The sequence below is a fragment of the Lepidothrix coronata genome, unplaced genomic scaffold (assembly GCF_001604755.1).
Source record: "Lepidothrix coronata isolate B3197 unplaced genomic scaffold, Lepidothrix_coronata-1.0 Scaffold39, whole genome shotgun sequence".
NCBI classification, from domain to species: Eukaryota; Metazoa; Chordata; class Aves; order Passeriformes; family Pipridae; genus Lepidothrix; species Lepidothrix coronata.
In genome coordinates, this window is record NW_016690219.1 from 4,496,816 (window position 1) to 4,522,824 (window position 26,009).

General features: G+C 42.8%; 1 protein-coding gene across 1 annotated transcript in view; it reads right to left on the reverse strand.

Annotated features, from left to right (window-relative positions):
* Positions 1-490: 490 nt before the first annotated feature.
* RUNX2 (runt related transcription factor 2) overlaps positions 491-26,009 on the reverse strand; it is a 223,693-nt gene continuing 198,174 nt past the window's right edge. Inside the window, exon 7 of the mRNA XM_017813114.1 lies at positions 491-1,173. Coding sequence (XP_017668603.1) covers positions 491-1,173 — 683 coding nt within the window. The remainder of the gene's footprint in view (positions 1,174-26,009) is intronic.

Genomic DNA, 26,009 nt, shown 5'->3' on the forward strand with positions numbered 1-26,009 from the left:
GCACCAGGAAGGGCTCCAATTTCAACAGAGCCATGCCATGCAGCATAGATGGAGAGAAATAGGAATTTTTTTCAGAGTTTTATTGTGTCCTTTCCTGTCTGTGTCCCCCCACATTGCCCAGAGGGATTTTGTCACCTCCTTGAGTATTTTCTCGTGGTAACTTCTCACCACTTAAGATTCTCGGCATTCACTGTGCGAGACCTCACCGACTACCAGCGCTCGTGTGGTTAATGGGTGAGAGAAGGGGAGAGAGCACATCTGAAAGGAATGCAAAGAAACATAAACAATTTTATTAACAAGACCACAAAATTATTTTTTAATATATGCAGCCATTTACAAGGAGCAAACAAACAAACAGAAAAACCCACTGGGGAGACATGGTCGGCGTCAGCGACCACAGAGAGCGTACACACAGATGGTATGTGCAGGTCTGGGTAGGGTCCCTTTCCTCCAGCCCCTATGAGCATGATAAGCCTGTGCAGACCTGGCCCTAAGGAGGGGGGGTGTCACGAGCATCCTGCTGCGGTGCCAGGGACGATGCCAGCTGGGTCAGGGCTCGGGCAATGGTGGAGAGGTGGCTGTTCATCGTCCGCAGCTCGGCCAGGATGTCGCTCACGTTTGCCGACGCCTGCTCGGAGCTCGGGGGCATGGCATGGGCAGCTGGTGGTGGGGAAGCAGCCCCCGGAGCACTGTTTCCCATAGGTGCTGCCTGGGGATTCTCATCATGGGAGGGCTGTGGGGGTGGGCTGCTGCAGGGCTTCATGCCTTCCAGGGAGCCTGTTCTTACGGGTGGCTGGTCTTCCTCCTTCCCTTGGATGGTGGCAAGTGTTGCCGAAGCGAGGAAGGGCAGCCAGTTGATGAGATGGGTGGCACCGCTGGGTGGGACTATTGGCAAATAAATTCCAGGGTGCAGGGATGGAGCAGAGGCAGGTGGTGCAGGAAGAGAAGGAAGTCCAGGGAGAACAGTGGCAGCAGAAGTGGATGTTGATGGTGAAATAGGAGGTGGTTTGGGACATAAGGCTGCGACACAGGCAGGTAACGGTGGTGAAAATGATGCAGTACCAGTGTCAGAGGAAGAGCAGGGTGATGCTGGAGCTGTGAAAGGTCCAGGTTCTTCAGAGGTTGGTGGTGAAGTGGCAGCAGGGGGAGCATCAGGTGTGCAAGGATCTGAATCTGTAAGGAAGACACATCATGAGCCTTGATTTACACATTTTACTTACATACACAGACTGTTGTCTGCTGTCCCCTCAATGGGACCAGGTCTTCTGAAAGGGGGAATTTCATCAGCTGGCAGTGATACTCTCTGTAGGCCAATTAGAAAAGAACAGATGTACTCAAAGACAAGAGTCTATTGTAGGTAAACATGAACTTAATATTATAAAACTAAATTAACTTTCCACCCTTATTCTTCATAAAGCCTGTGGACAGGCCTGAACATTTTTCTGGTTGGCGTCTCATAGCTGTGCATTAGCTGGTGAATTCCCTGCTGTGTTTTCCTGGCCAGCCATAGAATGATGGTAATGTCCTAACTGACTCAGATCTCCCCTGGAGATGTGAGGGCTGGATAGTTGCTGCCAGAGGCAAAGTTAATTGCTGCTTTATAGAGGGTCCCAGTTTTCAGCATTTTGATTTGAATAGACAACTAAACACCAGAAACAGTAAGAGCTACTTGGTGGCTTAAACTCTTCAATAATTTTATTCTTTTTTGTATGTGGAAACATGACTGAGTTTACACAATCAAACTTAGATATATATCCCTACCTAGATTCCTTCATTAGCTTCAGCGATGAAAATCAAATCAAAAAAAGAACAAATAGAGAAAAAGAAATTGTTGACACTGGCCATCCCAGCCTGACACCTGTGCTCTCTTGCCAGTAGTTCAGTGGACCTCATCCAGTGTCCCCTATGGCCATTAGAAACGTGCTTTCTTGGACTGAATCCATCAGATACAGTCTAGGATGATAGAGCAGCCCCTAGGGGATACACAAAGGCTTGGAGAACCACACTAAGGTCCAAGGTGCTCTACCCACTGTGCCCTTACTGTATGGTAAGGATGATCCTATTTCTGTGATCATTCTGAAAGCCAGAAATATAATAGGAAATGTTTGCTTTTCAACAGCCTCAAAGATATGCATTGGTGGAATTACTATACCACTCTGCAGATTTTTATTTTAGCATTGGGAACACATTATACAGGAGGTGGTGAGATGCTACAGGAGTGGTCAGTGTAAGACAGATGGATTTTAAAACTACTTCTGCTGCAATTAAGTGCAAATTTTAAGGCACTACTGTGGATACAAAGACACAAATTAATAGATTTATCTAGGTTAAAACAACCTAGAGAAAGCCAAGTACTAAGGTGTTAACACCATATTATTATTATTTCTGGCATCTAAAAAATTTGATGTGAGAAATCCATTTTCATTACTGGCTGGTTTGATATTCCAGATAGCAAACTGAAACTGACTCAAAACCAAAGAAGGCTTCTCCCTGTCATTTCTAACACCAAACCAACTGGACATGCAGCAAGCAAAAGTCCATCTTTGTCCCACATGGGACCACCATGTTGTTCCTAATCAAACACATATGTGGCTTAGAGGGGATTATGACACAAAATTCAGACTGCCTTTAGGTCCCTGAGGTTTTTATGGAAAGTTACTGTAGGTTCCTTGAAACAGTTTCCTTCCTTTGTATATTGGCTTTCTTCCCAATACAAAGTCCTTGCCTTCACAGGCACTCGATCCCTGTCCAGTAGAGGTTGGCTAAGGATGCTGGATGTTGGGTTTCCAAAGTGCTATTGATTTGTCTTTGGTTTTTCAAAACAAAAACGAAAAAAAAAGCACAGTTCAAATACAGGTTCCTTTTCCATCCAAACCACCAAAGTTTGCAGGGCTGAGATGAAAGGTTCAGGTTTGGCTCCACTGTGGTGTTAACCAGAACAACGTTTATGGTCTGTATATAGCATGGCTAATGCCTGTCCACACTGCCCAAACAAACCAAATTAAGTGTAACATTTTTCCATATATTAGAGAGCAGAGAAAGCTTGACAAACCTTGATGTAATCTGGTTTGCTACTGTGAAAAATAACTGTCACAAATGATTCTTAAATGGTCAAAGAGCAAGCGGGGTTAAAATACAAGTAATGGCAACTAATAGAGACAAAAATAGAGGCAGAAATCAGGACACCAAGGGCTCCTCCTTTTGGCTGAAATCTTTTCAAATAGCATGGTTTCCCTATCAGAAGCCACAGCTTTGTCATCCCCCTAATCTCCCCTTAAGGTTTACTTATGCCATGCAGCCTTTAAACACAACTTGCTCAGCTTGATCAGGCTCCCTTACTTCCATCCAAGAAATTCCACAGGGGTGTCTGGACACTCGCACAGGAAACCTCACGTATCCAGGACATGTGGAAGCTGTTGCACTGCTCAGATCAATGGGAATGTGCACAGCTGACAAGAGTACTCTGTGCACCCAGAGCAACTGCTGGTCTGGATGGGGTCTGATCCAACTGCTCAGTTATCTGAAGACCCACACTGATGATGGAAACTGCAGAATCTCAGCATCACTGAGGTTGAGAGGGATCTCTGGAGACTGCCTAATCACAGCCTCTCCTCAAAGAAGTGTCAGCAACTTTTTCTACATGGACAAAATTGCTAGGGCATGTTTGAGAAAGCCCAACAATGCGGGAGTTCTAAACAGGATGAAGCATGAAACAAACAACTTCTGTTGCCTATCACATACAACAGGATGATTCTATTTATTTCCTTCCTCTCTAATTTTGTTTTATTTTTTTTCTCATTGCAACTTGTCACAACTTTAGTGCTTGTCTTTTCGTTTTTTTGTACAGCCCTAGCAGAAGGAGAGTCTCAACTGGAGCATCCAGGGGCACTCTCATTACTGGGTGTTCAGTCAACATCTAGACAGAGCTGTAGCTAAGTGGGGTTGGATGGATGCCTGCAGAGAAGAGAGATGTTGGACACAGGGTGCTCAGACAAGTACAGTGACCTTCACTAAACATATCAACTCACCTGTGCATGGTCATTCAGCGTCCTCCAGTACACCCAGTCTACAGAGGCTGGGTAGGTTTTGTAGCATACTCCCACATCCAAAGATTGACTGTTCAAGGCAGGCTTGTAGCTTAGAAGAAAAGTTATTTTGCCAGCTAAGGAAGCTAACCCAGGTCTCAGAAAACTTGGTTGGGATCAGCTTCATTTAAACAATTGAATTGTAAGTGCTTAGTGAAGAAATTCCACGAAAGCCCTATATTTTCCATGAGCTGTATCTCTCTGAGCAGCCTTGCAGTCACTTCTTTTCTACTGAGAGCATAGGGAGCTTGGCCTCCTTCAGGAGGATTGGGTTACTGAGATGGGATTCAGGTCACAGAATCACAGAATATCCTGAGTTGGAAGGGACCCACGAGGATCACTGAGTCCAAATCCTGGACCTGCACAGGACCACCCCAAAAACCACATCACGTCCCTTGTCCAAGTGCTTCTTGAACTCTGTCAGGCTTGGTGCCACAACCACTTCCCTAGGGAGCCTGTTCCAGTGCCCAACCACCCTCTGGGTGAAGAACTTTTTGCTAATATCCAACCTAACCCTCCACTGACACAAATTCATGCCTTTCCCTTGGGTCACCTTTAGCTTTCACAGTCTACAGCATAGTTCTATGTCTTATCTAACTCCCAAGCCTTTCTTCACAGTCAGCAGATTAGGTCTAGCACCACCTCTTGTTTGCTAGAATGAGAAATATTTATCCTCACCTCTTTACTTGGAATAATGTAGGATAACTGACTTGCATGTGGATGTCGTACTGAAAATGCCTACATTGCAAAAGAGAACTCCTAAACAAGATGTATAAAAATAAGATGAGTGTTCACATTAGAAACATTCCCTATCCTTCTCATCTACTATGGATCTTCCAAAGGAAAGCCAATGTACATCTTTGTGTTACCTATTTACAAGTAAGAGGGAATACTTCTGCTCTGTCACCTCCAAGAGGACCTTGGGGTATTAAAAACTCACAGGGCTGTAAATAGTAGGTGTTAAAGTAATGAGAGGGAGCAGAGGAGCACCTCCAGGAGAGGATTTCCTGGTATTTGTCCTGCCCATGATGATGGATGTTAACAAAAGATTGATGGTCTGCCTGTAAGTATGGTGAAATTGAAGTTACTTTAAATGCATTCATCTGTATGAGAAGAGCACGTATTTCACTTTACAGGCAGTCTTGGCTATCTTAACTGCCTTTGTTTGACTACTGATTTTATCTGTCTTGCAGCCAAATTGCTGCAAACTCTGATTTCTTAGTCTTTTTTCAGCTCACAAGTGAAAGGTCTGTGAAGAAAAAACCTTGAGGGAAAAGCAGAAGCATGACTTTCCATGGACTCAGCTCATCTAACATTAGCCCTTTAGCTGGAATCTAGTTAGAGGCAGTCATCCTAGATCCAGCTGAGAAAGAAGCACCTCTGGGGACAAGCCGGTCCAAGCTATCAGGTCCCTAAGAAGGGTGGGGCATCATGCTCTGAAGTGTCCCTCTCCTCCCAGCACTTCTTGTACGAGAAGTCAACTACCTTAGATAGAGCAACTTCTAAATAGCTACAGTTGTGTGAGCTGGATTCCTCACTTTATGTGTAGATGTAGCAAGTAATTTCATAGAATCACAGAATGGGTCAGGTTGGAAGGGACCACAGTGGGTCATCTGGTCCAACCCCCGTGTTCAAGCAGGGTCATCCCAGAGCACATGGCACAGGATTATGTCCAGATAGTTCTGGAATATCCCTAGTGAGGGGGACTCCACATCCTCTCTGAAAAATCTGTTCCGGTGCTTGGTCACTGCACAGTGAAGAAGTTCTTCCTCATGTTCAGGAGGAGCTTCCAATGGATCAGTTTTTGCCTATTGTTGCTTGTCCTATTGCTTGACAGCCCCAACAAGAGCCTGGCTACATCCTCTTGGCATTTGTAATTTCCTATCAAATCAGAATACTAAAGGGGTAGTGCTGCCTCTGTGTTCCTGTGGAACGCATAAAACCACAGAGATAAGGTTTAAGATGCAAGAGTGTAGAATCTGAGAACCTTAGAGAGCTTCAAGAAATGAGATGGTGGTTGAGAAGGTGATAATCTTTCAAGTGGGTCAGGACTGAACAAACAATCTATTTCAACAGTACCAATACTTAATTTATTTAATTGAATAACCGGTACTTAAAAGAGGGAAAGCAACTTTTAATACAGGCAGACAGTGATAGGGCAAGGGAGAAGAGTTTTAAACTAAAAGAGAGATTTAGATTAAGCATAGGAAGAAATTTTTTTGCTCAGAGCATGGTGAGGCACTGGAACAGGTGGCCCAGAGAAGCTGCCCCATCCCTGGAAGCATTTAAGTCCAGGTCAGATGGGGCTTTGAGCAACCTGGTCTAGTGGAGCCCCACACCTGTGGCAGAAGTATTGGAACTAGATGATCTTTAAGGTCCCATCCAACCCAAACCATTCTATGATTCAATGGTAAGGATATTAAGATGTTGAAGTGAGTCTCTTCAGTAAGACAGTAACCTGTGGGAGGCCTCTGTGCACTGTCCTTTCTGCTCAGGTCTGTGCAGCTGCTCTGAGCTGTCAGCGTCTGCGTGTGTGCCCGCGGGACCGAGTGCGTGCGCGCTCTCCCACTTCATTTTGCAGCTGCTTCCCAAGAACGTCTAAATATACTCCTGCCTCCGCTTTCTGGTGAGAAGTGAAACTGAAGTCCCAACAGCTTGTGGTAAATGAAAGCCTGAGAGCAGCATGTGCGTCAGTGAGGGCGGTACTGCTTTTGCACGGACAAAATCCGTCTTTGGAATCTGAATCCGAAGCCATCCCTCTTGTGCTGCTCAGGCTTGATTCAGATAGAGTGGCATTGCTTCCCACTGGTGGGCTGAGTCAAGCTTAGAAGGGCTTCAAGCTGTAAATCAATTCTAGAAGGAAATAAATCATCGCTTTGGGCAAAGAGACCACTGGACATTACCCTGGAGTAGGTCTGAACAAAAGCATCAACGTGAGCACTCCAGGACTGATGTTTGCATACGTGTGATTTCAGACTCTTAATTTATGTTTTTTATGAATCCAAACTAGCTCTGAACAGTCACATTTAGGTGAGCATAGAAAATTCACAAAAACTTTAGGCAAGCTTATTGTTAATTATTTTGTAGACAAAGCAAATCACATCTATGTCCCAGGAACCCACTCTTCTCTGTATAGATGGAAAAATCCTAAAATATCATATATGTCAAGATGACATATATGTCACTTTAATGACAAAAGTGTTTTCAAGTAATTAAACATGCCCATTCAAGTCATTTAGTGCAAAATGTTGAATGAAAAAAAAAAATAGATTCCAAATTAGGCCAAATTAAGCCTATTCTTACAGTTTTCAAACTCAATTTCACCCATGGCTTCCACAATTAAATAATTTTTTTTTAAAAGGGATTTTGGAAAAAATTGGAAATAATTGTAGGTTACTGAAACAATCCTGTAATGGAGCACATGGCAAAGTCTGTTCCAAAGTCCATGACGTTTTACCAAAAATACACCAACTCTGTCTCTGTGCTGTCAAATTACAAACCTACTGGTTGAGTCACTTCAGTAAGGCTTCTTCCTCTGGCCTCTCATTTTTTAAGTAGATAAATAACAATCCACGAGCTTCTCTGCAGATTTTAATTCACTTAGAAGTTTTTCTGACTTCATAAGCTCGTGCATCTCTTTGGACTTTATTTCATTGTTTTTTTTAATTGTGGTCTGTTTTGGGGTCTGTTTCTCTTCTTTCAGGTAAAGTACACCAGGCTTAGCTGGACTGGGCTTTATGTGACTAATCCCATTATGACTCCTGTGGAGTTGTGCTCTTTCAAAATTTCTTGAGTAATAGTCTGTTATGAGTACATACTTATTCCCATGTCATGCGAACAAATTTGTTCTCACAGTTTGTCATGGGCCATCTGCTTTTTCATCTTTGTCCCTGGCTTAATTTCAGTGAGATTTTATTCACTTCCTGACAAAAATGTGCGTTTTTACACTCATTTGGGAGCAGATTTTCCAGGAACCTGAGGTCCTTCTTTGACACCTATGGGACAAAGCCAGACTTTTTGAAGTGCTCTGCAGCTCCTGTTATTTCCTAAAACAGAAGAGTCCCTGAGGATGCCCTGACATCTCAGTGTGGAGGAGGAATGGGAAAAGGGGAGGTAGGCACGTTGGAGAGGTAATACTGTTGGGCAGCAGGCAATTCCTCATGACAGTATTCATTGCCTAACACATTTTTCCCGCTGTGCTCAAAGCACTGAGCAAGTCTCACACTGGCTGCACTTTGTGGGGGCCAGACTGAAACACATGAAAAATGAAATGCCTGGACAGAAGTCCACGATGGAGCTGGGAGCAAAGGCCACTTTCATCTTCCCCATCAACCAACATTGTTAATGCAGCCCTCTGATGTCTCCTTTACCCTACACCTCTATTACTGCAACTTCGTAAACTGGGGAAGGCCTCTTTCCCTCTCTTTTGCAGCACAGAAAAATCTGCGGTGCTTAAGGGGCCTGCCAGCCCAACCCTCCTGTGGCCATGCAAGAACATCTCATCTCCACCCACATGTGCTTCCTTCGTAGCAACTGACTGAGGATGGCAAAGTGGTTGGAGAGACTTTTTATGTTCTAAAATAAGACTGTGAACTACTGGAGAGCCAAAAGAAACAGGAAGAAGAAGAAGAAAGCATTATAATTGTTCAGGGCACTTTGTCCATATTTTCTTGTACTTTGCCGCTACCAATGGTCAGTAAATGCTGCCTCCAAGGAAGTATCAAAAAATCAAAAATAACAGTTATGCTATCGTCTGTTGTAGGAAATTTTCCCAGTGTTCCACTAATGAATCAGGTTTTTGGCCCAGGACAGATGTTTACACTATCAACTATCACCTTTTATGAAGGCCAACAAATTTGATTTAGGATCAGGATGAAAATGGACTGCAACTGAAAGAAGAGCTCATGTGTAATTACCCCTTTGAATCTGTCCATTAGCTACACCAAAAGGTTTTTCCTGTTTTGAAACAGACAGCTTTCCCAACACGTGTAATTCTTCTGAGAGTCTTGTTTTCTTTCCCTAATAAGTACTATTGTCTTTCTAAATGTCCCTATTATGTTTTTATTAGCCTTGTAAACATCCCATCATTTTTTATATGTTTCTTTTTCCTGTTTTTTTTTCCTTTTCTTCTTTTCTTTCTTTTTTTTTTTTTAAGTTTTTGGTTCTTTGACAAGCTTCTGGCAATTAATTCCTACAGCAATTGGTTTCTCAGATTAGTTTTGCAATGTGTGAGACAGTATTTCCATTTACACAGCAAATTTTTGATACTAATCAGCCAGGAGCATCTTCTCTAAAACCACCTGTGTCTACTCTTTGTGACTTTCTCAACAGCACTTCCTGCTACACATGGCAACAGAATAAGTCAGTGATCACATGACATTCAGCAGGTACTAAGAGATACAGAAGAGGTAGGATGTGTCTCTTTTGCCTTTAAACCAAAGGATCATAGAATCATTAAGGTTGGAAAAGACCTCCAACATCAACCATTAACCTAATACTGCCAAGCCCACCCTTAAACCATGTCCCTGAGTGCTACGCCTACACATTTTTGACCACTTCTAGGGATAGTGACTCAACCACTTCCACAGGCAGTCTGTTCCAATGCTTGACAACCCTTTTACTGAAGAAATTTTTCCCAATATCCAATCTAAACCTCCCCTGGCACAACTTGAGGCCGTTTCCTCTTGTCCTATTTGTTACCTGGAAGAAGAGGCCAAATCCCACCTGGCTACATCCTCCTTTCCGGAAGCTGTAGAAAGTGAGGAGGCCTCCCCTGAGCCTCCTTTTCTCCAGGTTGAGCCCCTCCCAGCTCCCTCAACCACTCCTCATCAGATTTGTGCTCCAGACCCTTCCCCAGCTTCATTGCCCTTCTTTGTACCTACTCCAATATCTCAGGATTAGGCAACTGGGAACATTTATAGAAACAAACCTTGACAGTCCAGACATTTTGGGTTTATTTTTCTTTGCTGGTTTGAGATTAGTTTAATTTCTTAACGTATATGCTCTGAAAATTTCAAAGTAGATTCAGATGTTAATTAACCAAATATAGCTATATTATCCTGCTCTTTTTTTCCAGGAAAAATATGAGACACACCATGCAATCTTATGGTTTTCGTAACCAGTGAGTCAAGTCTGGAAATTTGGTCCACATGAGTCAATGAGATTTCAGGTTCTACAAAGTGTCCAGCAAGGACCTTGTCAGCCAGCAGTGGACATCTGTTGCCCTACACCATGTGGCTCATCTTGGGCTGACCTGTGCAAAAAACTACATCCAGTCTGAGTTACCCGAACCTCTTCCATTTTATGCTTTTGGATGATTTGTCTCTCTCAAAGGCTTGTCACAGCAGTGTTCCCTGCTGAAATAGAGGAACTATGTATTTTCCTGGGTATTTACCATCTGACTGCCCCAACACAAGGCTTCTGCTAAGTCTTAGAGCCCAGATAAGATTTTTGACCACAGCAGAGCATTGGTCCAACAGTCCTTGTCTTGTACCATTTCTCAAGCTGTGGAAACTCAGTACTAAACGGGACAGATGATGAAAAAGAGTGTGTGAAGTCTCCTGCCCCATCTAAAGCAGAACCAAGACTGTTGGTCCTCCTTAGTGAGCAACGTTTGGGTGAAACAAAGGCTGATCAGGAGGCCACAATTAGACTAACACAAGAGAGCGTGTGTGCAAGATGAGCTTGGCTGTTGTCCTGTGTAAGAGCTTACAGGACAAAACCTGCTTGTCAATCTAAAAGTGGACACCTTGACTATACAGTAAAGAGCCTGTCAGTGATCTGAGGATGACAAGGGAATGATCTTGACTTAAGTATGCAATAAAAGTAGGAACTAACTCATGTAATTGATTAAATTTGCATATATTTCCCAGTACGTTTCATCCCCAGAGGGATGGTGCTGTTTGTAGGAAAATAATCTTGTAACGAAAATCCCCTGAAACTACACAGCCTGAGGTGATTTTTCTCATCTTCATACACCGAGGAATTGCACAGACTATATCTTCCCTGAAGAGTTAATCCGGATGGGAGGCAGCCATATCTGAACACCTGAGTTATTCCAGTCTGGACATGAATTATTTCCCTGAATGACCCTACTGCTCCTTTGCTGTTTGTGAACTTTCCCAAGTGTGTCAGGAGATTTGGAGAGGAGGAGGCATATCTGTTTTGGTTTTTTTGGATTTAGATACTCTGGGATGCTTTCCCAATCTCTTGTGTCAGATGTGGGAGAACTGGTTTACTCCAAGGAAAGGCTTTTGGGAAAGTCCTGAAAGGTTCAACTCACTCATGATCAAATCTGGGTCCTAACTGCAAAGTGGGTGAGTGGCAGCCCATGGCCAGACAGGACCCAGGCTGTCTATTCCCTCTTCAGAGCTCCTGGCCTGAACTGAAACCGCTTCCTGAGTCTGAAAGAAGTTTTTAATGCATGTGGAGCTAGTACCTTGGAGATGTACCTTTTATCGTCTTTCATTTCAACTACTCGATATGCCTGGGCAATTGTGGCAGGCATCATGGAAATGCTGTTTTCACAAAGACATTTTGTCTCCAAAAACATTTTCATTTTACACCCAAGTCTAGCCGGAGGTGAATTCTTTTGTTTAATGAAGAGCCACAGCTCCTTTGGAACAAAATGTTCTCCTGTAAGCCGGGTGAGCCGCTGGTTTTATTGAAGAACAGTCCTGCAGACCAAGACAATGCTGTACTTCACTACCCCTTTTGAATTACCACTCTGTCATTTCCCAAAGGAGCATGATCGGCCGACCACTAAACTCTGCTTTAAGATCTTATGCCCGATCTAAATGAGACAGAATGAAGCCCTGGAGAGATTTCAACCCTTGCTTTGTTGAAACAACATTGCTTTGTTTGGAATGTATTTGTCTTTGTACTGGGGAATGAAAATGTAACCCAGTGCCCAGTTTTGAAATACATAAATACAACGCTTTTGGTAACGTAGCATATATAGAGACATCCATAGCATATGCTTTTTCTTATGCATCCTTTTTCTTGGAGATCTTCAACCAGTTTTGAAACCATCAAATCTTTAGCTCTGTAACAGCTCAGTGAAGGAGGAACATATCATTTCTGTGTTCCAGGCTGGCATGGTGACCCAGTTAGGAAATCTGTAGCAGACATGAAATGAAATCCAGACCTGTGCTTGCAACAGTAAACTCAGCCTTCCCCTGTATCCAGTTTGATTACACAAGCCAGTAGTCACCCAAATGTTCATGACACCCACTCACAGCTCCAGTCAGTGGTCACCACTGTTTGGCTCCCAGGTCTTTCCCATGCTTTACTTTAATATCTTTAGATTAAGAGCTGAATAGATCTCGGGATACAATCCAGGTCTTTCAACCCTATGGCTGAATCCTCAGCTGGTGACAGTTGGTCAACTGTTTCAGTTGGACTTTTTCCTACTTCTTTTCACAAATTCACTGTTGCTTCAGTGCGTTTTGGGGCAGAGATTTCACAAACCCAGGCCCTTGCTGTACCATTAACTGAGTATGTCAGTACACCTTTATGAGCTGTTAACAGCAGTCAGAGAATCTGGAGTGTGATCTATGTGATAAGAACATAAGAGCTGCACCAGGAGTTCCCAAGTCCCACATCCCTCCACCTACCCACCCTCCCTACTATGTGTCCTCCTGAACAACTAAATGGAGGAGACGTTCACCCACTTGGAGAGCAAACAGACACGTCAGCCCTGCCCAAACAGAGGTGCTCTGTCTCTCTGTCTGAGTCCATGTCCTTTGATCACCATGGGTACCAACTCCTGTCTGATATTTTGGGCTGTGCAGGGTGGGCTTGGACGCTCACTGGGTGGAGGGAAACACCTCAGGAGGGCAGGAAGGAGTGACTCAGCCACTCCTCACTCTGAGTCAATATTTACCCAGAGGTTCTGGGTTTGGGGGAGGGATGGTCTCTCTCAGGGGTCACATTCCCACCCTCCTGAGTGAGGTGGCTGGAGCCACCAGCCCAAGAGGGTGCTTGCAGCCTTCTCCTGGGAGCATGCCCTCTTTTTATAGGCTGCATTTGGATGCAAACTGGCACGCTGTGGCTATGTCTCTTTTACTTGTTTTTTTTCTAATTGTAGTCTGGAGTTTTCCTTAATGGGACAGAGAAGTCTTTGAGACTGGAAATGTGCTCTTCTCTTTGTTTCTGGTAAGACATAACACTGTCCTCATGGGACCGCACTCCAACAGGGATATTTTAGTTCTGCCTGGCTCAAATTCTTGCTGGCCTGCGGTCTGATTGCTGTTTGTCACTTGGACTGCTGGGGAACAGAGACTGCCCTCACTGCGGCTGCTCTAGTAGACTGGAGCCTTGAATTTGGCTGGGCTTCCCAAGCATTTCCACGAGGCAAATAGTAACACTAATTTCAGCTGGACACTGTATTCCTTGCTTACATTCCTAAAGGGCTGTGTTGTGCTGCTTTTTGCCTTTTCTCCACGTTAAATGCATTGCTAGAATTCACCCCAGGGGTCGTTGCGTCCTGCTGGTGGATGATTATATTCCTCTGCTTGAGAAATTGAAGATGAAAGAGCACTTTGAGATTCCTTTTGATAGATGGAGATACCTTTCTGCCCAGTCCCTGATAGGATATTGTGAAGGTGTTGTCCCATCCTGCAGACCTTGGTCTCATTTACATGGGTGTAAAACAGGAATAATTCCGTTGGCATCAGTGTCATTTACATCAGCATAATCATGGGAGAAGGAGAAGAAATAGGCCTGCAGGGATTTTTTGTTTCTTTTGGGGGAACCATGCTGACTGTAAAACCACAGCAAAATTATTTTTAAATGAGAAAAATTTCTTTAAGACAGATCAGCCTCTTAAAAAGAGAGACAAATGGAATGAAATGCTGCAGTTCAGAAAGTCCTGCGGTATTTGGGAAATGGGGCAGTTGCTGTAAAGGGAGGAGTAAACAGCCAAAGCCAGGAGAGTTGCAAAAAGAGAAAGACCCAGAAAATTAAACTGCTTATGAATTAGATTATTAAAATTTCTCAGAGCACAAGAGATGAGATTGTGGAGGCAAGTTTATTCTCAGCACATGCGTGGAAAAACATAAACCTCAGTAAGAACCACTGAGTAAATCTGAGAAAAAAAAATGACTGTGCCTGGAAATGTTTAGGGTATGGTGTTTGTCAATTAATGAACTGAGAGGCCACCATTTTCAGCTCAGTACACAGCAAAGATATGCACAAACTAAGTCCAAAGAAGGAGATTATTTTCATTTTTTGCCAGTAAGAGGAATGCAGGGACATTTTGTTCTGTGCTTCATCTGCAATTGATTTTTTGTCTTTCATAAAACCTGGTGATTATTGAGAAGAGAAAGTTTGCTTCGAGTGGCTGGGCAAGGGGTCACAATTACTCACACCACCAGGTTCCCATTTGCCTTCAGGTTTGTTGATTTTGACGACAAGCCTTTACCGCTCAGTTTCTCAGTTGTGTCAGCAGCTTCCCCAACAGCCTAGTGATGCTTTTTGTGTTGCACTGTGCAGACAGGGGAGCAGCTCCAGCCAAAAAGCACACATTGATATTGTACTCCCTACTGTAAGAAACCTCATAGTTTGACTAAGTTTGGATCCAGCCTCATGGTTCGGACTCATCTCTAACAGAACTACACAGAAATCTCCAGTAACATATTTTAATGGAAAGAGGAAGTTTTCTAAGGACACAATACATATACCTCGTCAGGGAACAGCTCCTCTCTGTGCCAAGAAGCTTCTCTCTATCCTGGAGGAAACACTTGCTTTACGTACAGAACTGCCTTATAAAGGGAAGGGATGGGGATTCTGGCAGTATTGGGAATCTTCAGCAGGAAGAAATACCAAAGGTCATCTGCCTTGTGAAAGGAGGGCTGCTTGATTAATTTTATGGAAAGGAACTGAGCTGTAAAAAGATGGGATTTTGTCTTTAACAAGGACTGCAAGTTGGGAGAGCAGCCAACTGGGGCATCTGTGCTAGCCCAGGACTATTAGGAGACCAAGGTCAGAAGGAGCCTGGATGCCACCACGAATTCAAGGAGAGACAGGCTGGCAAAATGGGGATGTGGAAGAGCCGAGGTGCACCTGCTGAAGTTCATAAATGACTCAACGAGAAAACTCATGTAGGATCCTGACTTAGAAGGGAAAACATTGTCTTGAATGGAAAAAGCTCCCAACCAACACAAAACCACTGTGTGTCCATCTGTACATTTGTTCTGTAGACATAATTGAATCATCACAGAGGAAAGAAGCCCATTTCAAGATAACATGGCTACTCAGCCTCTGTGGGCATCAGGAAAGTGGTTACACCATAGGAAATGATTAGAAGAGCCCCAAATCATCCCTGTATAGCTCACACTACAACTAATGCCTCCGGTGTAACAGGAGGAGAGGTTTGGAATGAAATAGACCGTCCAACATACTGTGTACAACATCAGACAGAAGTACTGCAATTGGCCAGTCCTTGAGACATTACAATTAGAGATGGGGCTTGAGTCAAACATCGAAATGCGGAACAGTGCTGTGAGTCAGCTGAGATGTACCCACCAACATTGTCATTATCCTGAATTTTGTCTTTTATAATGAAACTCAAGCACTGTAATCTTCAGGACATTCACAATTTGGGTTGAGAGACAACCCCAAATTTAGTATTTATCTCCAAGGCCCAAAGTCAGTAAAGTGTTTAAACACACAACTGGGAGACACAGGATTTTGGGAATCGCACTTGTGAAAAAGCTGCCTGAAGCTTTCCAGAGTAGAGATGGACCTCAATTTTCAGGACCCCCCAAATGAGCACACGTCCCCAGTTGAAGCATCCTTAACTTGACCTTAAGGAAAAATAATTGAAGGTCCATGTCTATCTCTGACTAGCATGGCTCTGATCAGAGAAGGAAAATTAATCTCTCACAGAAAACAAAAACAAACTGCAAAAAAATCTTAAAAAAGAGGGCACTGATAGACGTGAATTAAAAATACATAACAGCACCATGACAGATGCCAGTGAAACCCAGAATTTTGGGGTAAGATCTGCCAACCCTACTGAGCACACAATGTATTACAGCTCCCTTTCTCAGGCTGCTGGAGTATTCCCTGCACAGCAGCTTGAGTTAAAAGTGTCATCTGAAATGTCCTGGTTCATATGAACTTCCTTGCCAATGCACCATATGGCAGCACAGAGAGTATTTCTGTAGCACAAGTGACTGGAGAGCACTAAAGAGCAGATGCACCTGAACTTCTTAAAGGACTGCAGCAGGGTGGAATTATGTTGGTCTGCCAGGCCCAGAGGGGCAGGGGGTGGTGGATCCCCTCTTGCAGGCCAAGGCAGCATTAGTAGGCAATGCTATTCTGAACACCCAACCCATGGCCAGGTCTGCTTTGGGAAACCAGAAGTCCGGTGCAATTCCAGGTGTCTGTACAGAGCCCAGAGAGCTCATGATGAAAGCTCATACTTTCTCTGCAAGTCATTTCTTTTCACTCCCAAAATTCCCGAGGCATTGCAAGAAAAGCTACTCCTGGAAAATAGGAAAGTGTTATAACTTATTGCCAAGGACCTGTTCCATTAAAGGCCAGATTATCCTGAACAGGTAAGAAAGCACTTGGTTTTTTTGCTTTAATTCAGTTTTACCTCTTGCTTACATGTGTCCGCTACAGACTTTGTATGAAAAGAGCCATTCTAAAAATAATGGTCTTAGAAACATACCCTACAACCAGTCACATGTTTTTTCTACCTTTTTTTTTTAATCAATAGAGGCAAATAAAACCCTTCAAACTTCCCAGATGCTTACTCCAGATCTAGCAAATATTTAGGGCTGATCCTTCTCAGTGTAAGCAGGTGCATCAGCGGTTGGACCTTTCACTTCTTCATCCTGAATTTTGCTTCCCTCCACGAACCCTCAGCTCCAAATGTTCTGTGGACAAGTTTGCAAGCACAGATTTACTAACTTTTGCCAATATAGCATCTGCACAAGGGATAAGGAGAGCATGCATTCTTTATTCCACTGCTGAATTAGAGTAATTTAGCAAACTTGCAGGTCAATTTTCATGTCCACTAAAATTTATAGAAAGATAGATTTTTATCCACTGTGCAGTAGCAGTGGGATCAACTCCTACAGTAACAAATTTGACGAAAATCCTAAGAGATATGTTGATGGAAGGTGGACCCATACAATTACCTTAGCAACAGTAACCTGAAACAGTGGTGTTTCAAGTGTTTGGGGGACTAGTTTCACAACTTCCTAAATGCTGTTGATATTCCTTACAACTTTACCATGATCTGCTGATTGATTAATAGCCCCAGGGCCACACTGTACCACCAATCACCCTTACAAGTTCAAAAAATGCACTAGCAAATTGGAGAGGTCAAATTCAGTCAGGAGTCAACGAGACTGAAAACAGCATTTGGCTTAAAGATGCAAGCGAAGCATTTCCCTGACACACACAACCCAGTGCATTGCCCAGGATTCATTCTTCCTGCAGAAGGAATGTGTGTTTCCATTAGTTTGAAGATTAATTCAGTTACTTTTTTCCGATTTTATGGAAATTCAGGAAGGCCTGATGGTTCACCCATATTTTCTATAATTAAAAAATAAACTACAAGATTTGCTGCTGATAGCCTTCCTTGTTATAACAGAACCACCTGCCCACCTGGAGTACACTTAACTATGATATATCATAGAATTATAGAATCATAGAATAGTTTGAGCTGAAATGGACCTTTTAAAGGTCATCTAGTCCAATCCCCCTGCAAAAAACAGGGACATCTTCAACTAGATCAGGGTGTTCAGAGCCCTGTCCAACCTGTGCTAGGCTTCCAGGAATGGGATGATGTTTATGTTATTTCACAAAAGAAATAGGATGTAGTATCCATTTCTTCTGGAATAAATAATGAGACTGACAGGTGGAAAATCTGGAGCTGTTGTACACTTCAGTGGTTAGAAGGCAGGTAAAACAGTCAGAAACTCTGATTTTAATTCTTGGCTGTCTGATTGATTTGGTTGGATGGACTTGCATATCTCCATTGGAGCCAGAGTCCTCAAGCCACTCAGAGGTTTGTCTGAATGAAAATTGTTATTTGCTTCATAATTTTGCTGTCTCACAAATACAGTAGGGAGAATTCTTCCCTCCCACTGGCACGGCAATTCTTAAATCCATGTTTGCAAAACTCATTACAAGTTTTGGGTGAAAGGTGTTAGAGAAGTGCAAAACAGATTTGACACCTTTTTTATAGAGAGGGCTTTCGAGATTTCCTGTGATTGTCCACACTTTTGGAGATTAATCAGCTTTTCTAAAGGATTATGCAAAGTGAAAGCCTGCAGCAGCAGGAGGTTGGGATTAGTGACCCAGAAGGTCCTTCCAGGTTCCTGGAGGTTTTTTCAAGTCATACCAAAGATGTTAAAGACTACTTGTGTGGTCTGAACTTAACACCTTCAACGCACACTCCCCATTGGAATTTTTTGTTGCAAGATAGAAATAGAGAAGGGGCTGGGCCTCTGTGTAAAGGTAAGAGAAAGCACTTCCCACAGCAACTATGGAGAGCACCATACAAGCTTGCTTACAGCTCAGGAAATGGAAGTAGTCAAAAAACACCTCAACAGACCCAAACAGCCTCATCTCTCTGCCCTGGAGCTCCCACCTCTTGAAGCACCACTTGTGTTACCATTGCCCACTCAGTCCTGGACCTCCCTTCTGAAACCCACCCGCAGCCAGCAGCAGTTATGATGGTGGTTTTGTGGTGCAGACACCTGTCCATGTGAAACCAATCTGGGACCACCAAGCTCATTTTCTAGTGGCAATTTACCAGCTTACCATATGGTAATAATTTTTGACAGTCATGTTTTCAGACTGGAACAAAATTAGTGATCCAGTGATAGAAGCTGCTTTTGTCATGCTCTTAGCCAAGACCATATTTTACCTCTCTGGAAAGTAGGCCGTGGTGTTGCTTTCCTGTGTTGGGGCAGGTATGTGTTAGAGATTAATTCAGATACTCTCAACCCCCCACACCTCCAGTCCTTTCTGTGGAAACCAACAGTTTCTGATGTTCAAATGTGATTTGCCAGCCAAAATGTCAACCGCATGCCACCTCTGAGGCAGCCACAGCTCAGTGGTTGCACATCAGACCCATTGGTCCATATTTATAAAATACTTTGATATCCCAGATGAAAGGGCAGTATATAAATGCCCCATTCATTTAGGTGACTACAGTAGCAGCAAACAGAAAAATCGTTACCCACAGGTTCAGAAAGGCGTATTCCTGTTTATTAATTGAAGACCACATAAAGAATGCTTGGTTAAAGTGTTCCTTTTGGAGTGGACATTTCAGTGCTGGTCCAGCGAACGAAAATAATCCTGAAAATCTGCACGGGCAAATGGCATAAACATCAAGTTTGCACAATTCAAAACAAAATTCTCCTTAAAAACACAGTGAAAATCTTTCTATACAGAACTGTCCTTGTCCCTACATATCAATAGGCAGTGAGACAATCAGTGCTTTTCCAGGTCAGGACTACAGTGAAATTATTATTCTAGTAAAAATAATTTAAGTCGGAAAAGGAATAATTGCTACAAGGTGAGCATCAGCTATTCTGCACCTTAGTACTTGTCAAATTAAACCACCTGTGGGTTCACTATACAACCAGTTTCCTCTCTTTTATGCATATAACAAAGTCTTTGGATTTCTAGACCTGTATTCCTCACTTCTTTCTCTGTGTATCTTTGAGATACATGACCCTCTCACTTCATTTGGAAAGTTATGTTAAATAAAAACTTTTCTGTCTGTCATCCCAGAATTCAAGTGCTGAGCAGATACCCGCTCACAGTCCCTGGGAGCATGCAGAGTCTTTCATATATCATAACCATAAAAATAAATAAGTTACAAAGCAGAAAGGAGATAAGGCACAGGTTTAGACTGCCTTTTGAAGATTTATTAAAACAAACTGATATTTCTTATAATGTGCATGTAACCAGAATACATAATTGACAATGATAATCATTAACAGGTACTAATGTTATTTCAGAACAGAGGACAGAACGAGACAGACTAAACCTCCATGCATGCAGTAGAGGAAATCCAAACTGTGATAATTAAATGCAAATAAAGCCTGGGGGCAAAAATTCCTGGTCTCTCTAAGATAAGAGAAATGTATTTCTACCATCTATACTTCATTTATTTCTCTTGAAGACTCTAATTTGTTTTTAAGCTAATAGATCAAACATTCTTGTCACAGTTCGTACAACTGTCTCAAATATGTGAGAAGTACCCGCCAGGCGAGGACCACCAGCAATTTTTATGATTTCTTTACACTACAAATATTTGGCAGAACTGAAATCACCCAATAAAATAAACCTGTGGATTCATCTGCAGTTTTAGACTCTATCCAAGTATTTTTTGGACTCCTTCCCAAAATAACTGATGCTCATGATATTCCAATATCAAATGAAAATATGTCCTAATTTTCATGTCTCACTACCACCATCTGTTATTAAAGAGAAAGTTGTCTTCTTCCTAGTGGGCCAGGTAGCTTGGAGACACCCATGTGACCATGAGTGGAGCTCTGGTCCAGCAGCACTTCTGGTCCTTCACACCACTGGGTTGGTGGGATCTGGACATAACAAAGGGTGGAACCATAGAAAAGTGGTGGTGGAATATTATTTCTTCCAGTACCAGAATCATCTGCCAGCTGGTGCCCAAAGAGTACCATGTCTCCTCACGTCTGCAGGGGGGGGAAGATTGAATTTAATTGTGTGCAATGACTTTGTGGGAAGGTTCGAGATCCTCTCTGGAAAAGCCTTTGACAAAAGGAATACATTAAAAAATGTCATATTTGAAAAGTCTGCTCAGCTCTACTGACATTGCAGAGGTCACCAATGAAAGCCACTCAGCAGTGCACAAACATTGCAGTCCCTTCTGTGAGGTCCAGATCATCCTAGCTGACACTTCAGAAAGACAGTCTCTGAGCTTTACAGACATTCAGCTCTTCTTAATACTACATCCATGCTTCAAGTATAAAAGTAAAGCCTTTCTCCTCCAAACCAAAGATGAATTGTTGTAAACCACTCCAACCTTGTGCCTCTACTGCTGCGTTTGACGACCAAACCACACCACCACTTATTCACCCCACCGAGGCATCCCAGAGAGCCATTCCTAAACAGCTGACTCTGCTCTTCCCCATTCCTGCAGATATTTTTCTTTCCAGACATCTTGAGCTGTAGTTTTAGCAAGCGTTACTTGCAGAATATCTTGTAAATCCTACAAACCACTATAAAATCACACAGTGTCAATTTTACATGTTTTCCAGCAGAAAAGATCATGGCTTTTGTTTCCACTGGTCTTACCAAGGTACAGTGCCTTGTAGGTATTCATTTTAAGGGTCATCACTCACTCTGATTTTTGTAAAGCACTCCAATTTTACAAGGTTTGTCTCACACCATACTAGACTAGCTGGCAGCTGGCTAATGCTGACTAGATGGTGGAAGACAAGCCTCTTCATTGTAACGCTGAATTCAAACACTGCTGCTTCTCGTGGATTGAAATCATATCCTTTTAGATACAGCTCCACAGCATTCACATCAAATCAAGAGAACAGGCAAGTAGAGCACTCGGAAATTTCCATTTTATTTGTTTCTTTTTTAATATTTAGTTTGTTTTGTACAAAGCTCGATTTTCCTGAAATGTGTCCATTTTCCCTCAGGAGAGCTGAAGAAAAGCATTTAACTCAGGGTCAACCAGATCTGAAAATTATTCAGGTCAGGTCTAAACAAACTAAAACTATTGTAGGTCAAGTCAGCCTGACATGAATCTGCTTTAGCTGGAGTTACACATACATGTTGGGATCTGCATATCTGTTGTGAAGCAATGGAGATTCACTCCAACCAGGAAGCCCAGCCAGAAAATAAAACAACGAGAAGAAAACAACTTCACAAGGTGAATGGAGACCAACTGTAAATACAGCTGAGTGTTGAAACAGCCCAAACAAACAAAATATTTCAAAATACTTCCCACATTCACAATAAAAGATTTTTCTCCAAGTGTCTCACTCTACTATAAGTTCCCAGCAGCTTAGTTTGGGACCCAAATCAAAGATGAAAACGAATGCTTAAAGGCAGGACACAAATACAGATCTTTGTAGGGACATGTCTGCTCAGAGTCACAAAACTATTTTGTTAACTGGCAGGGAAAACTGGATCATGGTGGGATTTGCTCTGTTTCATAATTCCATATGTATTATATGGTACATATCATATAATACGACTAATATACACTATCATTCCTATTCCATACATAGGGAACTGGGACTGCATGAGCACTGCTACATGAGCAATAGAGAAAAGAGTTCAAGGACATTGGAGGGTCTCTAGCTATTAAAACTATCAACCTACCAAGAAAACTCCCTTTGAGGTAAGCTGTCTTCCAGGACAAGACCACAAAGGCACCACATGAAACTGTGAAGTGGAAGATTTAAAAAAAAAAAAAAAAGGAAAGACATGGTTCTTCACAAAATGTGTGATCAGTCTGCGGGGCCTGTGCAGCAAGATATTGTACAAGAGAAAGATTTGCACAATGTCAAAAAGAGATCAGCTATTGGCAGCTTGTATAGAAAGGGGATGAAGAAGAGGGGGGATGTTTTTCAAAACCAAGGTTTCCCTTCTGACCCTCTTTGGCTGAACAGAGGTCCCTTCACAGAGGGGAAGGCTGTTTGGGAATCCCATCTCTCCAAATCTGCCCAGTCTCCCCATGTTCGTGCTGTTCTTGACCCAGGCCACTGGGAGCCCACCGAGTCTTTCTTGTTCTCCTTCTGTGACACATTTCAGCTGCTACTCTTGATCTTTTATTACCAGTCTGTAGACAGCTGTAGGGGACTGGGAGATGGGATGTGTTGTGGCCTGGGTAGCAAACATTCTGCAGACACATCTGAACTCACCTCCAGTGACCAAAGTGATGACCAAAACAGTCTCTTCTAAATTTACATTTCTACTCTCATGACCCCACAAATGCAGTATCATTCACAGAGGCCCACATCAGGACAGTACTTACTGAAAAAGGGTCCTGGTAAATGCTGAAGGACCTACTTCTTAGGAGTTGTTGTTTTTCAGGAAAAAATCTTTTTGTTCCCTTACTCACTGTCTACACAATCTATCTGTGTATTCCTCTCCATGTGACTTGAATAATATATAGTAGAAATTTGACTCTACTGTATGCAAAAGCAAACGGGCTTTATGATAATAGAGGAAAGTCTCAACCATGAAGGGACAGTGTAGAAACACATAAAGAGCTGAGGAAAGAGCTGAAGATGTATAGCCAAGTCTCCTGCAGGTCCAGCACAAAGCAGCCTACATATTCAGTCAAAACAACTGCCCAGTTACTCTACTCATTTTTGAAGAACATTATTTATTTCAGTGCCAGCACCAAGACAGACTGCTCTCCACGACACAGACATCACAGGTGGAGATGCCTCCACCAAATGCCCACCTGGACCAGCTCACTGAAGATTGATCTCCTGCAGATTATCTGCATAGTCAAAACCTGCTAAGTGGGAGTTGTGTTGAGTTTCATATCGTTGACATGGCTCCAGTAACCCACTCACCATCGGGTTAAGATCCTATTGAACATGAGCAGAGCTCCTTACATGTTGTGCAACACAATGGAAAATTGAGACCATACCATAGATGAGGACACAGGAGTTACGTGGTTTGCCCGAGGCCACACAGTGAGTCAGCGGCTAAATTATAAACTTGGGAGTCCCTGGCTCCAAGTCACTTATTCAATCTATGCTGCCTCTAAGGCATATTACATTGGGGGTATTGTATGGAAATGACATTAACTTTAAAGGACAGTGTACAGTAGAAGCAAGGAAAATAAGTGGGCTTTATTGTGGGCTGATTTTTTATTTTTTTTTAAATCATTAAAAAAGTGACACGAGCAGTTTTGCAAGCATACAGTGTAAATTAATTTTGCACAATTTGATTTCGAAACCTCCCTCCTGGATTAAAAACCTAAACACCAAGTTTCAGGCCTTAATGGACCCTTTTTTTCCGCTCTTCTCCTTTTTTTTTTTTTTATTTTTCTGGCAATTCTGTTAACCCCCGAAAATAGTGGTTTAATATGGAAATGCTGACAGCTCCCGAAGCAGAGCATCGCATTTGCAACACTGTAATTATGCCTACTTCAAAATGCTCCAAAGAAAACAAGATTTTCCTGTTCAAACAAATCTTGAATGGTTTTAGCCCGAGAATTAAATCATTGAGACCAAAAAGGACCGTGTTAAGCATGCTGAACCAGGGCTGTACCAAGGAGATGTGGAAAGAGATAAATGCAAACTGATTTCACAGTATTTACATAATTAGATCCACATCTCTGCTTTTCTCTATTGAATGACTAAAGACCAGATTAACCTTATTATTATTAAGTTTATTTGATTGACTTAGGAATTCCATCTGGATAAAAGAGAGCCTAGATGTCTTTCTCCATGCGCACCCAGCGTGAAGCCAATCAACATGCCTCTCTAAGTAACAAATTTGGTTTATGTCATCTATCAGCAAGATACTGTAATACTGGATATAGCTTTAGTTCAATGGATGAATGCTCCTTAAAGACCACGCAGCTTAGAGGTTTCCATCCTGCATTTTTATGTCCCCACAGAAAATTACTTGTCATATTTTCCACTCCTGTGAAGACGGTGGTAAGGAAATGTGTGGTGCAGAACGTGTGCATGGTGCATTTAAACGAGAGTGCAATCAATAGCTCAGCACGGCTTCCTTGGTGGAGGATGTTTGCTTGTTTTGCCAGATTTCCTTGCATCCCTTTTCTGTCCCATAGAACAAAGGCAAAGATGTGGGTAGGTGCAAGAGTCTTGTGCTGGTGATGAGAGAGTAAAAGAAAGGGGAAAAATTTCTTCCACTGCTCGTAACTGATCGTTACAACTGCTTCATGCAAATAATCCTTCCTAACAATATTTATTATATCCCCACTCAGCATAAGTAATATTAGACCAAAAATAGAATTTGATGTCAGTCTCATTGCATTGTATGGCAGAAAGCAATATTTTGAGTTAACAGGAGGATTCCCTGCAATTGGATTGCTACTTGCTTTGAGAAACTATTCCACCAGCTAATTAAAACCACTGTCAAGGACCTTCTGCTCATAGGTGCCCTCACTTTCCAAACAAGAAGGATAATACAGCGAACCGAAACTGGGACCAGTTGGATTTATTTACCAGCTTTACATAACCAAGACAGCCACTCAGTTTATCTTTACCATCTCCAACCAGGACAACAAAAATATTAATTTATTCTCCATTTTGTATCAGTCTTGTTTACTTGGGTTGCCATTGTTTCTGGGCAGAGTCTTTTGACCACATGCAGGTATAACACCCAGTTCAGACTGCTCAATGCAACTCAGGGGCATGCAACTAATCCAAAGTGGTCACAGAAGCATGGGATCACAGAAGGGGTAAGGTTGGAAAAGACCACAGTGGGTCATCTGGTCCAACTTCCCTGCCCAGCAGGGTCATCCAAGAGCACATGGCACAGGGTTGTGTCCAGATGGTTCTGGAGTATCTCTAGTGTTGGAGACTCCACAAGCTGTCTGGGCAATCTGGCCAAGAATACTTCTATCATCGAAGTGGCCATTTTGTAACTGTAAATGGACATCTTGCAAATGTTTCTGTTTTATCTGATTTCCCACCTCTTGCTCTAAGAGACTTACAGGAATTTGCCATCAGGCTGCAATCTTACACAGGTTACATGAGACTCTGCATGTTATCTCACTGGTAGGCTCCCTTTGACACACAGACTTCTTTCGACTTCTCCCCGTGCATTATCACAACAGACTCCAACTCAGCACTTTGCTTTTCTGTTGGGAAAAGATTGTGTAACTTCCAACACTCACCCAGCCACTCCCCCCCCCCCCAGGACTTTCCCGGACCCCCCCTGGACTCCCCCAGGGGCCCC